The 18,887-nt window shown below is 39.2% G+C and overlaps 1 protein-coding gene across 1 annotated transcript; it reads left to right on the plus strand.

Annotated features, from left to right (window-relative positions):
• Positions 1-326: 326 nt before the first annotated feature.
• LOC145783056 (NF-X1-type zinc finger protein NFXL1-like) lies at positions 327-17,524 on the plus strand. Its single transcript, XM_082594825.1, has 19 exons — positions 327-460; positions 723-805; positions 5,667-5,775; positions 7,053-7,198; positions 7,547-7,689; positions 7,962-8,131; positions 8,285-8,430; positions 8,665-8,826; positions 9,054-9,248; positions 9,434-9,565; positions 9,843-9,933; positions 10,147-10,249; positions 10,793-10,886; positions 11,175-11,249; positions 11,658-11,900; positions 12,260-12,426; positions 14,277-14,460; positions 14,996-15,082; positions 15,325-17,524. The coding sequence occupies exons 1-19, from the start codon at positions 367-369 to the stop codon at positions 15,592-15,594; spliced, it is 2,694 nt and encodes an 897-aa protein (XP_082450951.1). The 5' UTR covers positions 327-366; the 3' UTR covers positions 15,595-17,524.
• The last annotated feature ends 1,363 nt before the right edge of the window (positions 17,525-18,887 follow it).

The following is an 18,887-nucleotide window of genomic DNA, read 5'->3' on the forward strand; positions in this document are numbered from 1 at the left end:
ACACTATTGTTTGAAGAAGATATGAAGTACATTTAGCCTAGAGTTTAAAATCAAATTTTTACCAGCCTCCAGTCGCATCACAAGAGGCAGCTAAAAGTAGCAAGGGGACATGTTATCTTATTCTCCAGTCAGCTGCTGTCATTAATTTGGCATGCTATAAAGTGTCTTGGTGACACACAGCCGCATGCACTAGAGCTGTGTTGAGCTGACATCCTTCGATCATGTGCTCTCACCACTTAGTAATGCAATTGATAAAACTTTCTTCAGCAATCATGGTGCTAAAAGTGAAACTTAATCTATTCTATGTGTGTAGGTTTTGCGAAAATATACTGATGCAGCTAGTCTACCCTCTTAATTGGTGTAAACATGAAGAGAAATGAAAATCAACAGGGTCGAGGAAGGGCATGGGGTCCACGTCAACAGGCCCATTCAAAACCTGGTAGAAACCAGTCTATTACAGGTTCCATGTTTGTTGCTTAGTTTTGAATAAACTCATTATTTGATTTTGCAATCAAATGCCACCATTGCGAAATGTCACTATAGTCGAGTTTTTTTGTGATAATATCATCAGCAAATTTTAGAGGATTTAATATTATACATTTGTTATGTTTTATTTATTTTCATTGTTTGTTTTATTTTTTAAATCAACTAATTTAAAGTAGTGTTTTGTTGTAGGTACCAAGCTAAGACTGGAAAAGAATTGTTACCTCTTTTTGTTACAGGTGAGCATCCAAAGAAGTTCAATCATCATTCCAAACCTACTGCAGAAGTGCGTTTCAAAGAAGCTAGTAGCAGACATGAAAAGGTTGATTTTAGGTTGTTTTGACATTTTAGTTATATATGTCGCTATAACTGCAGACAGTGCACACTATTTCGGCCTTGCGGCCTCCTCAGTGCAGTAGGTACACTGGTATGGCCATGGACATATATACCTCCTTGTGACATTTTCCCATTTGTGGAACCATTCTCATATATGTGGTGGGATGGCACAACGGATAATGCGTTGGCGTTCAAATTATGCAAACCTGGTTTGACTCCCGGCTTCACCTTCAGCTGGTTGTTGAAAACGCCGCTCACCTCTACTCAGGGTGTAATAAATTGAGTGAGCGTAGTTGCTGAAGTAAAGCGGCCGAGAGAAAGGAACTGGCCACCCACCCTACTCTCCTTAGTGCCAAAGGCTTAGTACAATGAGAACCTTATCTTCTCATACCCGACACTTGAATCAAGTATGGGATCAAGTCTTTCAGACCTTTACCTTTATATGCCGCTAATACATCAAATACAGCTACTACTTTTTAGAACCTCTACAGCCTGTTTCACCCATACTGAGAGATCATCAGAAGACCAAAGATCAACAACTGAACCGAAAGGGAAGAACTACGTCACCTAATCTTTTAATCAAGTGATTCAACAAATTTTCACAGCAATAACGCCCAATAACACAGAAACTCAACAGACAGCATTCAAGACAACAGCCACAAGCCAAACAAAAAAGCAACATAAAAGAATGACCCACTGACTTCAACACCATTCGTTATAGCGCATGATAGGGAACAGTGTTCCAAATGCTAGTGCAATTTGCTATTACCACAGCGAACTCACAGTATCTGGCTAAAACAGGTTGTTAATATATACATTGTGAAGATCATGAAAAGGTCCTCATTCAAATAGACATAAACAAAATTAATAAACAGATTCTATTTGAATACTTAACACTAGAATTACCGGGTTTTTTACACCCTAGAATTACCACGGTGTCCCATAGGACACCTACAGTAATGCAGTGTTTTTCTGTCTAACTGCTAGTGTTTTAACTATTATTATGCAAATATGCATTCTAAATGAAAGCAGTTTCCCAAGAAACACATTTGCATGCAACTTGTATTGTTGAAAACCTATTTCGAACAAAAAAGCATAAGAAATGAGCACTTTATGGGACACGGTTTAGCAATCTTAGACTAGCCTACAGATGTAAAAGAAACATAAATGAGTACACTTGTGACCAGCCATATATATAATGCATCACAGTATCATTTGCAACACCCGCTGAATTTCACAAAAACAACTTTTGAATCATTTTGCGAACACTTTCCACAGGTAGGATTCTGACACTTGGAACACGTAAATGTCGTTGCATTGTTACAGCTTCTTCTATAGCATTTCCTGCATTTTCTTGACCCAGGTGTCAGGACAATAGTTGCATTGTTTTGTAGTTGGTGGCACAAACATTCAAAGAGCTCGATTATAAAGTCTCTTTGTGATATATGGTTACCAGTCGACTTTATAAAAAGGGCACATGCGTTGATTGCCGCTATATTGAGGATGTTATCACATAGCATACAGCTAATGGCCACCACATGGAAACTGATCTCGTACTGTACAAACGAGCCATTTGATCAAAAACGTCGACGCCGACTTTGTTCTCATTGTAGAAACCAATCACACAATGCTTTTTGGCAGCCATGGTGGTGTCCACATCTGGCATAGAATGCTTGGTGGATAACAGACAGACTGTTTTTTAGCTTTTGGTTGGTACTTTACATAGGTACTAAAGTGTGTGTAATGTAAACGTAAAAACCTTGATGTTGCTGTGTTACAAATCAAAGACTTGCTGTTGCGTCATAATGAGTGAGTTTCGACAGGCAGCTATTGATAGCAAAAGAGAGTTAGATTTAAAATAAGGTAAAATATTAAGCCAATACAGTATAAAATGCTTTCTGGTGTTCTATAGGACACCGTGGTAATTCTAGGGTGTAAAATCAACAATGCAATATAATTTCTTGAACAAATATCCTTGAAATTCGGGCAATACGGTAACATTATGTCAAATAAATTTTGTTAAAAGTCAAGGAATTTCAGTACAAAAACTCTTAATCCGAAGCGGCAATTGCAGATTAAAGAAGACCCGGTGTCCTATAGGACACCTTGGTAATTCTAGTGTTAAGGACCTTCTGGTGATCCCCAGTCTTTCAGGCTGTAGATTAGAGGTGTAGAAAGTATAGCTGTATTTGATGTGATTTGCTCTGCTTAGCATTGACCACTTTTGTAGTATTAATAGCATTTATTGTGCTGCTAATAATTAATTTGCAATATACATAAAATGAAAAATTGTAAGATAAATTTGTGATCTGTTTCGCACCGTGTAATTTACTTGTAATCACTCTTGTATCATTTGTTCAGTTTGTGCTTTTCAGTCCAGAGTGCCATTACAGTTATAGTGCAAAGTTAAATTTATCTTACAATTTTTCATTTTATGTATATTTCAGATTTAATTCCTAATGAGGACACACGTACGTGTCGAAAACGTTTGAGTTATTATGTTATATATTTTGTTTTGTGTGTAATACATTATGTCAAACCATAGGCGCCGACTTTTATTTTTGCACGGGGTGGCGGATAGCACAATATGGCAACCTAAAAACTTTCAAACTGCATGTTTTTGTTTGATTTTTACTAAGCGTGTTTCGTAGATGCAATTGTCTTTTCACACCTGATTTGTAGCTCGATAATTTACAAAGCAACTTTAAAACAAAGCACAGGAGGTATGTCGTGAATTTTATTGTTGCGTTGCTGCTCTGACAATTAACATTTGGCAAAAGTATTTTTGCGAACAGCAGCTCTGTTAATCTAACTGTTAATCAACTGGTCAAGTTGTCATGGTAGATCGCAAGTAGGTTTTTATGCGCCTTCTTCTTCTTCTTGCGTTTGAGGCCGCCACAGATCACGTTGTTACATCCAGGCGCAGCAGCCAATGGATTGTGTATTCATCGAGCGTTGTTAGGTCCACATGTCTATCTTGTGGTCGGTATACAGGACATTGATAGATAATGTGGTGTGCAGTTTGAAAATCTGAGCCACACGCACAAGATGGTGAATCGGCGAGGCCCCACTGGAACATGTTGCTGCTAAAACGGCCCACTCCAGTCCGCAGGCGATTGAGCTTCACCCATTCCTTCCGGGGTAGTTCTGCTCCAGGTGGGGTGTTGGTATTGGGAAGGACTGTGAATTGGGTTGGTCTCGCAACTTCTCTCCATTCACGGTTCCACGGACTTTATGCGCCTGAGTGCACTAAACGATCGCTCCGCCTTGCAGGTGGTGGAAGGCAACGATAAGTATATTTTCACAATGCAGACCACGTTTGGAAGCATTAATGAAATTGTTTCATTGCTTGCAAATAGATCAAGCAGTTGCAAATCGGACAGAATGCTCTACCTTTGCATCTATCGTAATGTAGCCACGGGAATTCGCTCCCCACGATTTTTGATAGCTTCTCCCTTCAACAGCGATTATCCTGCTCGTGCTAACGCCTTTTGGCAGTGGCACACTTTCGTTTCGTTCAGGCGTTTGATCACTTTCATGCTGGCTGAAATCCTGACTAGACGCAACAAAAAATGACTCAATGGAGGGCTGCAATTTTGAACGCTTTTTCGGTGGCATCTTTAAGCAGAATAAAACTGGAATGTCGGCGAAAACTTTTACTGGACGACTTTTCGTAATTTTTTTTATGATGTAACAAGCAACTCCTATGTCAGACCAATAAATTCCCGCCTCAGACTTTTACAGGACGACTTTTCGTAATTTTTTCTATGATGTAACAAGCAACTCCTATGTCAGACCAATAAATTCCCGCCTCACAGTTTGTCACGCATTGACACGTAATATTACTGCATGAAGTAGATAACAAAGTAGAAATTAAAGCATGAAGTAGATGACAGTACACTCCAATTTGAAATCGGAAAATAATTCAAAATGCAAAATCTTGAGCAATTGAAAAAGGTTGCTTTTATTATTGGGAATTGGCAGGGGGTGTAACTTTCCTCGAATAGAATCATGTAAACGTGTAAATTTGCAGAACGTTAAAACTACTACTTTACTAAGTGCACTTTTTAAATAAAACTTAAAAAGTTTCGAAAATTGCACTTTTTTAATGAAATTTGAAGATAGATGTTAATTTAGGGGGTGAAGCTATCAATCATCGAGATAATTTTATTTCCAAGTATTTTATAGCTGGCATAATTTATAGCGATATTATGAGCAGTTTAAAAATTTTCAAAAAATATTTTTGAAGGACGCAATGGAAAGATCGTATTTTATTGATTAATAAATCCCATTGTAAACCTAACAAATGTAACAATGACTTATGACAAGTAACAAATAAAACGATCGCAACAACAAGGAAAAAACTCGTAGCCACGTGTTGCGTAATCTTCACGTAGCTTGCTTGATGTTACGCGAGTATCATGCTTGTGACAAAAACAATCATTTTCTTCGCACTACTATATTGGTTCACCTCTTGCTTTACGTTGACTTGAAGCGAAAACCAATGATCAAAAAAAGATTTAAACGTCCGTTTAAATTACATTTATTTGCAGCAAGTAATGTAACCTAAACGGGGTGGCTGCCACTCCGCCACAGGGGTTACGGGGTGGCGTGGCCACCCCGTAACCCCGTAAGTCGGCGCCAGTGTGTCAAACCCATTAAGGTTACTTTGTTTTGCTTGTCTATGGTTCAAAAAACAAACTCTCTACCAAAGCTTTATTATTTATATTAATTTAATACCTGATATATTATATATATGTTATATATGTTAACTGCTCCTTATGATGATATTTTTGAAACCATTTATTGTGCGTATATATTCAAAGCCTTACTTAATTGATATCCAGGAAGCGAAAGAAGTTCTTCAAAGCTTTGAAGACTACTTTGAATCATCATCAGAGGAAGAAGAATTGAATGATGTTGGAATTTTGAATAAATTAACTAAATCATATAAAGGTAACGGTCATTGGATAGTCAGTATGCAATAAATTACACGTAAAAATCCCCCAGGTATAGTTTTGACACATTTTGTGACATATATATTCAGTCGCTATCTTCGCTTGAAGCAGATTCCGCATCAAAATAGGTTATCTGTTTTCATGAGTCACGGTTTTGAACTAGCTAGCCCAGTGTCACCAAATTGAGTTCAGTTCATGCCTGGCCCTAGATGTTGTCATGCCATCATCTTGGTGATCTACCTCGTTTTCTTTTTCTGTTAACATAGTATATAATGTTGAAATGCATATCAACCAGTTGTGGCAACCAAGTTATGCCAAGTGCCATTTCAAAAGAGCTCATTTGAAATTTCGAACCTTGTCTTTTACAGTGTGAATTTTTATGGGATATATTTAGATGAAGGCATTTGCAGCAGGCCTCTAAGCTCCTTAATTTTTTCGGCGACCAAGCATGGCCTACCAGAGTTTCTTCCTGACATTCAAATTTTCACGCCTGGCAGCTAAAATAAAAAGCTGTGTTTTTAAAAATCTGTTACCGGTAATTAAAATCGTGTTTTTGCGTTCACTTAAGTAAGAACAAGGTCCTGAAATGTATTTGCAGTTTTATTAAAATGCACTGCTTTCCAAGTGGATGTAGAGCTAATTTTTGAGGTTTCACAGGTTGATGCTCAGACTTTTTGCGAAACTTTTATCAGTAATATTTCTCGTCGGCATGTGAGAGACTTTGCCTTGTTAGTGAAAAAAGGTTGCGAATGCAAGTGATGAAGAAAAGTTCCCCCTCCAAACGCAAGTAGAGAAAAAAATGTTCCAATTACCAACCTAGACAATTAAATCCGTCGTTTTTACATTGATTCAACTTCTGCAGACGTCTGTATCAGATGTCATTGATTCAACGATAACATCTGCAAATGTTGAATCAACGTAAAAATAGCAGATTTGTTGTCTGGGAATGGAGTAGAAAAATGATGGCTTGTGGAAGCCGGCGACCAAACATGGCCTACCCGTGCAGTAGTTTCGGAGGCCATGTAACACCTTCTCACCGGCCGTGGCCGCTGGGAGCTTAGAGGCCAGTTGCGGGATTGCATAGGGAAATATTTTACTCAATCTATTCTTCAAAGTTGCAATTTATACATGAGATGCTAATGTCAAGTTATCAAGAACTGCCTTGTGTCAGTTATTCTTGACTGAGAAGTTGTGATTTTATTGACTAGCGCACATCAGTGACTGATAAGTTCTCAGTGTAATACCCAATATGAAAGCCATATGCTTCTCATTTAGGTTCACACACTTCAAGTGGAGACAACGCTAATTCTGTTTCCAAAAAAGATGCCCTCGGAAGCACAACTCAGTACTTGATGGACTGTTGCCAGTCCGGTGCAATCACATGCCTCGTGTGCATTTCAAGTGTCAAGAGACAAAATGCGGTTTGTATTTGAATGATTGTCTATAACTGCAGACAGTGGCATACTGTAGGTACACTGGGAGTGGGTATGACCACGGAGCTATAAACCCAGAGTGGCGAGTTTCTAATTTGTGGTCCTATGTGCACTATTGCACTAGTTAAGCTTAGTTGTAGATAACTTTTAATTCTTTGCTTAATTGTCATACTATGATTATTTGCTTCACGAAGTAATATTCTCGTTGCCAAATCAGTCATATTACTTAGCTGTTGCGTGGTTAAATTGTGCATGACTTTTATGGATTTGTTTATATTTAATGTGCGATTTTGGTATTACACCTTCGTGTCCTAATGCTTCTTTTGTCACTTTCAGATCTGGAGTTGTAAAAAATGTTTTGCAATGTTTCACTTGAAATGCGTCCAGCAATGGGTATTGGAAGGTGTAGCGCAATCAACATTATTGTCAGACAAGCATTTTCCAAATCGAGATCAGCCATGGTTTTGTCCAAAGTGCAGGTGTTATATTTTAGTCTAAACTTGACTTTTATGAAGTTTACACAATGTTTGCCATCTTGTACACTTTCCATTTTCTTCTACTATGTCATTCAGTGTTACTGCTATTTGAAGAAATGTGGTTTGTAGCCTGGTTTAAGTTAGTATGTTGGTGAATGTGGTACCTTGCTTGTCAAAAAGCATGTTCTATTACTATGATGACATAACTTATTAATGTGTGAAAATAATGAAATAGAGACTCGTTTTATCACGAAACCGATGTCCACTTTGAGCAGACATGAATATTCACGAAGTCAGTGCCCGGAGAAATACTTTTGCTTCTGTGGGAAGATACAAGATCCTCTATTGGATCCTTGGCTGCTGCCTCACTCGTGTGGGGATAAATGCAATAAAAAGCTGCAAAATCCCTCGTGTGGACACCAGTGCATGCTGCTATGCCATCCAGGTACATCTGCGTTGTTGCTCTATGCAGTAGAAACTCAGTTGCAATTTGAATGAAAACATGGGTATTGGTTAGGCTTAAGTTTTTAGGGACTTAAGCTTTGTGAAAACGATGATTATTTTGTATTTTCTTTCTAAATTTTGTCCAAATATTTAGGTCCTTGCCCACCTTGTCCTCAAACAGTTTCACTATCCTGCTATTGTGGGAAGCGACCCCCCATATCTCGAAGGTGTGGAAGTGGGAAGTGGTCTTGTGAAAAAGCGTGCCATAAGCTATTGTCGTGCAATCGCCACAGATGTCAGGTGCACATAATAAGTTATTGTTTAATAGAAGTGCTTTATTTTGAATGTGATTTAGGTTTTGATCCCAAAATCCATGTGCTTTTCCAATCTGCATAACACAATAGAAGAATTTTGATAACCCCTTTTACGAGCAGTCGAGCAGGCTACCTTCTATATAAAATTTGAAATGCCGCTTTAGCTGCAACAGTACTGTATATCAAGCTACTGTATTTTAAATCGTATTATTTCTCCCAGGATATTTGCCACGATGGTGAATGCACGCCGTGTACGCAGCGCAGTATGCAGGCATGCGTTTGTGGTGCAGCAAAGCGTATACAACCCTGTACAGATCCAGTGTGGTCATGCAAACAACCTTGCAACAAGCTGCTGGATTGTGGATCTCATCGATGTGACAAGGTGAGGATGCAAAATTCCTGTCTCCAGGCATCCTAGTCTGCAAAGTTCACCTTTCTACATCGTTTCAACGTCATCAGGCGTTGGAGCGATGGAAAAAACACTTTGGTTGACTGGAGTAAGGCTCCTAAAAAAACAAACATGGTTTTTACAACCCTGCTTTATATATACTAGATATTAATGCGTCGAGACTACCTCGTACTTGTACCATTGAAGCGTTTACTTGTCAGGTATGTCACCGACCAGGAGAGTGTGGGGAGTGCCCAAGGTCTGGTGTGCGTACATGTCCTTGTGGAAAGACAAAATATGCAGACCTTGCTTGCACAGATGACGTCACGACTTGTGAAGATACTTGTGACAAGAATCTTGGTTGTTACGGCGATCATAAATGCTCAAGAAGGTGCCACTTTGGAGACTGTGGTTCGGTAAATATATTGTTGATTCAACTGTGGTAGGTTATAGAAATATAGTTTTTGATACCAGAGGCACACTTTTTACTGCTCTTTTCATGATGATTGGTCTTGTGCCAAACTTTAGAGTCTTGATGTGTTTTATGATTGTGTCTACAAACGACACGGTCTTAGAAATGACAACTTTGCATAATTTGCAGTGTCCATTGCTGACTACAAAGCCATGCAGGTGTGGAAGACGCAAAAAGGAAGTTCTGTGCCACAAAGAATTCATTTGTGACAGTAAATGTGGCAAAACACGAGCTTGCGGGAAACATCAGTGCAAACAAAAAGTAGGTTTTGTGTAAGTTTTGTAGATAATGACTCTTTTTGTCCAGAAACGGTTTTACATAATACGCTATTCTTTTTACTGTGACGACATAAAATGGTAGCTACTTCAATTGGTAGCTAGAGTAGAAAGTGCACTCGGAAATCTCTGTCATGGCAATTGTAGTAGTTGCAGTATTTTTTTTCCACTATTAGTTTACACTCTTCATATAGTACAAAGAAACGTCTTCAAAGGAACAGTTTACTCACTGACTCTTTAATATTCTTCTTGTATTGTGACAGTGTTGCATTGGAGACTGTCCGCCTTGCGAGCATTTGTGCTCGCGTCCCTTGCAATGCAAAAACCACAAATGCAAGATGCTCTGCCACCAAGGTTAGTTGCATCTTTATAAAACAACGTGTTTTTTCACAAAATAAAGCAGCGAGTTGCGCCAATAAATGACTTAAGCTGTTGCGAGTAGGGATCATGCAAGTAGATTTATGATAGATGATTTTACGTTTAGATACTGTTGATGCGCTTCTATTTACTTTGAAATAATTGTTTTTTTTGCAATATTTATGTTACGTTTTGGCTAATTTTTCCCAGGTCCGTGCTATCCCTGTCCATTAACATCTCAAATAACTTGCAACTGTGAAAGAACTTCAATCACCGTCGTTTGTGGAAAGGAAAAAACAACCAAACCACCAAAGTGAGACAGGATTGCACTCCTGATTGCCAGTTAAACAGTTGAACACCCATAACGTTAACACTTTTTAAGCATTAATAATCGCTTTAGTAGTTGCTCTAAAACACCAGCCGGGCGGGCAAGTCGCTTAGTTTCTAAACATACGAACTTGGATCGATTCTAGGTTAATTTTGGAAGTTGAAAAACATTGCTCACTTCCAGGCAGCGTGAAGTGAATTGGGTGTGCAACTGTGCATAGTTGCTGGAGAAAAATGGCCGATAACCTCCCTCCTCTTATATAATAACCGCTGGTACCACTTTATCGTAAGAATTGCAAATTAATGAAACGCTGGTTGTCAGGCAGCGAAATGCGTATGCAGACGCTGAATCAATGTAAAAATGACTGATTTTGCTGTCTGGGTTATACATGAATCTGATATTAGTGATATATTGCCATTGAATATGTGATGTGTTTTTGTGACGATGATTGAAGCGAGGTTTCATAATAGCACTGGTTGTACCTGGTGGTGGTGGTTGACATCTTTTAATGCTACGCTCTAAAACCAGGTGCCGGTTGCAATGCAAGGCCAAGACCAACTGTCACCATCCTAGCAGGCTCCCACATAACTGTCACTTTGGGGACTGCCCTCCGTGCAAGCAAGTAAGCCACTCTCAGTCAGCCCGATTGTGTATGTTGAATAGCAGATTAACACTATGCAGAGTATAGTCTTAAGTTTCAACTACGTATCATACTGTTGATAAAGTTGTACTGAAGAGGGTTCAATACCCAAAATCGCGATCTGCAACACAAGAATTTCAATTTGGACTTTATCATACATTGATTTATTTTGAACATTGTATTTGTCAAAGTTTGTAAGTTGTTAGAAATTTACCTACTGGCGTGGACAAACCCGTAGTCTTCATGATTGTACTTTCTGCTTTTGTTCAGATTTGTAATGAGATGCTGAAGTGCGGGCACCATTGTCCAGAGAAATGCCATGACAACGTAGTGATTAAGAATGAGGTAATCTAATGACGCTTGACGGTGCACTGTTTTACTGTGATTATGTTTACCGTTCATTCATAGCTTGTCATGCCAGTGTCGGAACCAGATAAGAGCGTTGTTTATAATGTTTCTGAACTCGTTGACTTCATGATTATCATTGATACACTATGACTTAACAATCCGGTATTTTGAAATGCAAGGGTGACACAACAAAATTTAAATCGGTTTTTGATGTGAATGTGGTGGTTAACTTTCAAATAGCATTGTGCTAATGTACTGTATTTGCATCAATCAAAATAGTAAACTACTGTTATTTTTTGTGGAAAAATTCGTTCTTCACTAACTTCATGTTATTACCCAGGCAGCAAATGAGTCGTTTTTTACATTAAAAACCATGTAAAAATGACTGATTTGCTGTCTGCGTAGTTCAAAGCTACAGCGCCTTGGGAGAAGCCACAGCAACTGGTTGAGGTGAAGAAGCTGCCTTGCCCTCCCTGTGTAGTGCCTGTCTCCATCGTTTGCCGAGGGAAACACGAAGCCGGAGAGTTCAAATGCTGCGATGTTCGAGATTATAGTTGCGGCAAGGAGTGTGGCAGACAACTGAAGTGCACCAATCATCTATGCGCGCTCACGTGTCATGTTGTAAAGGATGCGGAGGATAATTTCAAAGTAAGCACCGTAGTGTAGTCGCATGGTTGTCAGTTTATACAAGTATCTATTGCCAAAAATTAAACTTTGTTCCCAAGGCAAACATCGCATTGTATGGCTCATGTAACTAAGGAATATGAGCTCGATTTTCGGCAATGGGCGCTTGTATAAATCGGTATAAAGAATAAACTTACATATACCTAGATGGATCATATAGGCCAGGATCGATTAAAACTTAAGAATTTAGGGTCGTGTGTTTTCAGGCCAATTCCATGGCCCACGTATACTATGAGCATTGACGAACTTTCTTAACAGTAATCGAACCCATCACTGTAACTTGCTTTATTTTTTCAAGTTAAACAAAGCAGTGATATGTTTAGGCGGGTAGCAATTGTGCCCAATGCGAGAAGCCATGCACGAAACCACGACTGCCTGGTTGCACACACGAATGCATTTCCACCTGCCATCCTGACGAGTGCCCGCCATGCCGCAAGCGAGTCAAAATGAAATGCCACTGTGGAATGGTGGCTTTGAAGCGGCTTTGCTGGTAAGTGTGGCGTTGTTGTATTACCTGCAGAAGCAAATCTTACTGGATCACCAGCTTTCGTACTGTAAGATGACTTCATGTATACAACGACCAACCGTTTTCGTACGGGCGTCGGGCCTTTCGCTCAACCATGCACTAATGAAGAATGGCCTCTTGTGAGTGTGGTGCTGAGGAACAGACCACAGACCACATCATCAATGATTGGACCACGTTCAATACACCGAATGGAACGAAAAGTCTGCGTGTCTTTAGCGATCAAACGAAAGGCTGGCTGCTCTCAAGTGGTCTTCCAGTGTAGTCCGAAAACATTGTAAACTTGGAGTGAGTAAACCAGAAGCTCAAACAAAGAACTTCCTACACTTCCGGTACCGCGTACTTCAAAGTACTTCTCAAAACCAAAGGAAAGGTTTTCATAGATAAAACACGACTATTGGAAATACAGGGTGAATAGAAAGTCCTTGGACCAACTTATAAACGATTTATTAATAGAAAATCAATAAAATTTTATCAAAAAGGTATCACAATGAGAGCTTACAATACTAGAAATTTATTTATTTTCAATGTTGCCGCCCTTCACATGGATATTGGATAACTCTCTCACTGCTTTGTCGGAAGTTTTCGACCAAAGCACGTAACTCATCCTGGAGTATTTGGCCCATTCCCGCAGGAGTGCTTTAGAGCATCCGTACTTGGGTGAGCAACGGAAAAGAACTTTGCCTATAATAACCACCACACACACAAAAGTCCATAGGATTGAAATCAGGCGATGAGGGAGGCCACATTTCTTGCTCCAGAATCTTGGAAGTTGACGTGAGCACCAGTCCTGAGTCTTTTTTGAAGTGTGGGATTGTGCATCATCTTGTTGAAGTGTGAACGACTGATCTTTGTAGTGTTTCTTCATCTCCTCAACGGTTGGAACCAAAATATCATTGATGTAGCGATCTGAACTGATTTTAACTCCTTGTTCCACGAAAATCAGAGGAGACTTGGAGATGGCGGCTCACACCATGACAGAAGACGGTTTTGAGGGCGGTAAACTGTCCTCACATAATCTTTAATATCTGCTAAAGACCAAGCATAAATATTACTGAACACTGAACAGCTTCAATGAAGCAGCTTCATTGTGAAAAATTTGCGTCTGAAAAAAATAATGATCACATGCTCTGCCTGCCTTCAGTTCTCTGAGAAGAATCTGTGCTCTTTCGAATCCCTTTTGCTTTTGGAGAGGTGTGAGGAACTGTCGTTTTCTCATCTTGTAAGAAACCAACTGAAGATTCTTTTCCACAATGATTCTCATCAAAGTGTTGCTCACATTTATGTTCTTGGCCATTTGACGGATGGAGTGTTTGGGTTTTTCCTCACCCTTTCTCGGACAGCCTTAACCACTTTCTTTGTTCGAGCAGTGCGAGGCTTTCCACTCCTAGGACGATCTTCAGATGTACCAAGTTCTTGAAATCTATTCACAACATGGTAAACGATGGATTTGGCAACTTTTAAGAGCTTAATGATCTCAGAGTTGGTTTTCCCCGCGCGATGGAGTTGAATGATGGCTTCTCTTTGGCTCATTTTAGACCTTACATAATGCTTACATATAGACCTAAATTTTAGAGAGTTTGGCAAGATATTTAGCTTATTAAAAGGCATATAAGTGACATTCAAAGGGATTCAGATAGTAATAACTATATTTAATTTAAGTGACATTCAATATGTTTAATCGTAAACTATAAAAAAGTTCAAGCACTTTCTGTTCACCCTGTATTGTATAAGCACTTTTTTGAATACTCTACATCGCTTTTTTGTAATTACGGTAAGCTAAGTTTCTTCCCATCACATCATTCTGTTTTATTCAGTGAATGGATTGGAAAATCACAAGCGGAATGCAATCGAGCGACATCCTGTGGAAACCATTGTCCGAAAATGTTGACCACGTGTGGACATATGTGCTCTTTCATTTGCCATCTCGGGCCATGCTCGTCACCGGAAGAATGCGAGAAGAAAGTGACGTTGAAATGCCCATGCAAAAGAAAAAGCAAGGTGCAACATAATCCAGATATGTCACTTCAATGTCACTATGCGTTGAATCAGTCAAAAAAAAAGTACTTTAGCTTAAGTCTTCAACTTCATCGCCAGCTGCAGTATTGTTGCCATCTTGTGCGAATTTTTTAATATTTTTTCATCGGGAGCTCAGTTTCAGTGCTTTAACTCGTCAACTGCGTGACTATGTCACTGCAGCCAGCAAATCAGTCCTTGGTTACATTGATTCAACGTTTGCAGACGTGGACATGTTAATAAAAAGATTGATTGACTGACTGGTTTGAAAAGAAGTTGGTTCTGCTCTCATCGAGAGCGCGATACTGTGACACTTAAAGGCGTGTTTGAACCCAGACAGCAAAATCCGGCATTGTCTTCCTTGCCTTACACTATTTGAAACTAAAATTCAACCACCGGTCGTAAGCCTGGTTGCGACAAAAACGTCTGACCACAAAATTATTTTTTTCCCTGTTGCCTCAAATGCCAATATTGTTGGAAAGTTTAACTCAAAATTACTTTAATGTTTGTTTTTGTTCAGAGCTATGTCTGCTCAGCAGTTTTCACTCAAAAGATTCGATTAGAATGTGACGAAAAGTGCAAAGAGATAAAATCTGCTAAAGAAATGGTAAGTCTGTACAATACATCCAGAAGTGAGGCTATCGTCATTATTTAACCAGCGCACTTCACCACAAGTCAAAAATTAAACCACTAACACAAGCTTTACAGCCACGACTCTTTTGTTAGCTGTTTGCAGTCTGAGCAAGGGTTTGTGATCTACTACTGTTTCAACGACAGTCAAAGCAAATGTAGGTTACAACTTGTTGCTATATCGGTGTGCTTGTTTGAAAAAATTATACTTTTGTGAAGGAAAAACTTGCAGACAAGAAACGTAAGCAAGAAGAAGAGGAGAGAAAACAACAAGAGGAAATCGAGAGGTTTGAAAGAAGAATGCAAGGAAAAGGTCGTCACAGGAAACGTAACCTATCCAAGCACGAAGATCAAAGTGTTACCCTCTGGAAGCGTTTCACTGATTCATCTCTCTATGCTTATATGCCTTATGTAATCATGGCCGCGGGAGCCACAATGGCGATGGCGTACGCAATTTTCGCAGCCATTACGGACGGACGCTCACAATGAATTTACTGAATGATGCATTCTGTTCTACATTGGCGCAGTTAAATTATGATGTGACGGCTTTGAAAGCTGGTTTACCAAAATTATCATGTTAGAGCTGAAGAAAATAGTATTTGTACAAACATTGGCCTAGCTAAATTAGCAGAGAATTCTGTGGCTTGCTGTATAACACGTACTTGTGGAGTGAACGCTGAGCTACATGGTGAATTTAATATCTGAACCGAACCCACTGTATAGTCCGCTTGATCGCTAACATTCCTTCTGTCAATCTACGTCTCAAAAACAGTGTGACGCAATTGTCCATAAATTGCCTGATTTCAACCTTGTATGTGCTCCACACTCTTAAAGCCCAGCTGCTTATAAAATCTTAATTTGTTTTGGACCAGAATTATTCCATTTGTTAATGTTAACTCGCTTTATAGATCCAAATTTCGCTTAATAAGCCTACTTTGTGTAGAGATTTACTCGAAATTATGTGAAAAAGGCTACCACAAGACAATTGGTGTTCTAATATTAGGTCAGTTTGAAATTTTTAACTGGCAAAAGGACATGACACCGCTTGGTCTAAAAAATATACTCCTGATGTTTCTTCATTGTTTGAAATATGTAAATTGCTCGTTATCTGAAATTTATTTGTGCAATGTTTATGGATTGAGCTACTTTTGACCATAGTGATTTATGCTCACGAAAACAGTGAAAAGTTGTCCAATGTCCATGGTTTTATAGCTTACTTGATATATCCAAAATTGTTCGGTCTTGTGGTTGACTTAATAAGCGGAGATCACTGAGTAGTTATTTAATCAGTAGGTGACGAAAAAACAAGACTATTTAAAGCGCTTTAATGGTTATAGAAGCCTCAACTAATACATAGGGCTTTTTTATGACTTTTTTCTCATGTTTGAGCACATGCATGTTGTGAACAAATTTATAATATTTGTTGATCTTCTTGAAATCGCTTGTCGTTCAACATGAGGTGAAGTGCCTTCTGTCCTTGATTCGTGCGAGTGGTTTGAACGTCAGATCCATTTACAACTCCGCTTGTTCACAAAAGAAATGCATCCATCTGCTTCAAGGGATTGGGCATACTTGCATGATCAGAGCTGTATTCAATCCTTCCAAAAGTTTTCGTTTTCCTATTGCCACAACGTCGCCAGACGTAGAAACCATGCAAAAATCGCAACTTTTACTGGTTAGGATACAGTGAGTTTTCCGTGCCAAACCATAACTTTGCATTTTTGCGTCTTGCCTGTAGCCAAGTGCGAGACAGTGGAATACTTGGGATATTTGGTGACTAACGTAACATTGACGTAATTATTAGAAACTCTCATGTTATGTTTTCAGCGCAATTGTTGTGTGTTTCTTGATGTTCCCTAAAAAATAATTGTTTTCGTTTCTTTTTACAAAATGGTGCTTAAATTGAAGTGATTGAAAATCAATCCATGAAATGTCGTCCCTCTGTCCAATTCGTACTGTGTTCTAGAACTTGCAATAATATATTCCAAATATGCAGGGTAGAATTCAAAATCAAGAGGCAAGTTTTGCTGGCTAGAATGATTTCAGTACATTGATTTACATTACATCGATGCGTTCATTCGTGCAAACCTCGGTAACATCGATTTAAGTAAGCAAGGACAAGTAGGTGATGTTGATGCTTAGGCAAGATTCACACCGAACATACAAAACTGTCTTCAGCATACAAAAATGGCGCATGTTTGTTTTCTTTTACCATTCACATCAGGAATACAATTTCTGGTGTGAATGGTAAAAGGAAACAAACATGCGCCATTTTTGTATGCTGAAGACAGTTTTGCATGTTCGGTGTAAATCTCGTCTTACCAGCCCACTTGGAACTGTTTGTTATAACATGTTTAATATGTTGTTGTTTCGTTACTGGCCGCGTTTGTTGGTTGATGCAATTAAAGTTGCACATTATGGTGAATCTCTTGTTACTTAACCAGTTGTCACTAACTTATACTGATCGACCGTTTAACACGGTGAAGAGATTTTAGAAAGACCGCCTAAGTTTTGAGTTGCATATTCTATGGATGTAGCCTACTACCAAAGAGTCTCCTACAAGCCAGCAGTTGTGAACTGAGCAAGTGACAACTGAGCTAGCAACATTTCAGCAAGTGGCTGAAGTTGGTAAATGATGAAACAAAGCAAGTAATAACTGAGCAAGCCATAACTTGGAATGTCACTAGTCAGCGAAATGAGTTTGACAAGCGATGACCAAGCAAATCCGACGTGAGCACGTAAATCTTATTTGCTGACTTAGTGACTTGTCAGGCGCCTCTGAATCGGTGGGCATGGGTTCGATACCTTGTCGGGTCATACCAAAGACTTTTTAAAAATGGTACTGAATCTAATTCCTGCTTGGCACTGAGCAATGGAGTGGATTCGGGTAATAATGTACTCAGTGGCGCCTCCATACGGCTGCATTGACACTGTCTGCTTTGTAAAGCGCTGAGGAGCAACGCATTCTGCGATGGATACAGCGCTATATAAAAACTAACATTATTATTATATTCCTATTTGGCACTCAGCAAAGAAACGGATTCATGTAGGGGTGTAGTAATTGACAATGATTGTTACGCATTTTTACTTAAGCTAAAGACCCATGTTAACAAGAAAAAATTCTGCCACTGCATCTGAAACCTCAAAGTCTAACCAATCATAAGCTTAGTTTTCTGTGACGTAAAAAAAAAGGGCGAAAAGATGATACAAAGCAAATCAAGTGATGGATTCTTTATACGCTGGTTGGCTTAGGGCTAGAAAAAGTCATTTCATGACGGGTTCGATTACCACCCTACCATTAGGCTACACTTTTGTCTTCTGTAAGCTCCAATAAAGCTCAAAACAAGGATTAACTCTCTGGCTTAGTGCAAGAAGCGTCACAATTGGACGGTAGCCTCTAATAACATGTTCTGATTAGTTCGAGGTTTCAGATGCATCGGCAGAATTTGTTCTTGTTAAAGTGGCTACCAAGACCCATACCTCCTCCAAAACTAATTCTTTGTTGACTGTATATATTCACTCTTTCAAACTTGCTACGATCAAAATGGTGTGTATTCATGTCGATACGCTGACGTATACAATTTCACACCATTGTACCACATGCACGTGGGAAATATGAAAGCTACCACACAAAGAATTGAATTCACTGCAACCGCAATTGATACTGTTCAACAAGCACTCGACAAAAACTTACTATTTCTAAGCCATCCGAAAGGAAAAGCAGGTCATGCTCAATTGCACACTCATGCGCAATTCTCAAAGTTACCTGACGACTAAATTGC

This window comes from Aplidium turbinatum, chromosome 14 (assembly GCF_918807975.1).
Source record: "Aplidium turbinatum chromosome 14, kaAplTurb1.1, whole genome shotgun sequence".
NCBI classification, from domain to species: Eukaryota; Metazoa; Chordata; class Ascidiacea; order Aplousobranchia; family Polyclinidae; genus Aplidium; species Aplidium turbinatum.

What these genes read in the sequence shown, in the direction of transcription:
- LOC145783056 (XM_082594825.1), top strand. Translation starts at nt 367, where the DNA reads ATGAAGAGAAATGAAAATCAACAGGGTCGAGGAAGGGCATGGGGTCCA. An exon ending in AACATCAGTGCAAACAAAAA is followed by an intron (nt 9,566 to 9,842) that starts GTAGGTTTTGTG and finishes GTATTGTGACAG; the next exon opens with TGTTGCATTGGAGACTGTCC. An exon ending in TAAAATCTGCTAAAGAAATG is followed by an intron (nt 15,083 to 15,324) that starts GTAAGTCTGTAC and finishes ACTTTTGTGAAG; the next exon opens with GAAAAACTTGCAGACAAGAA.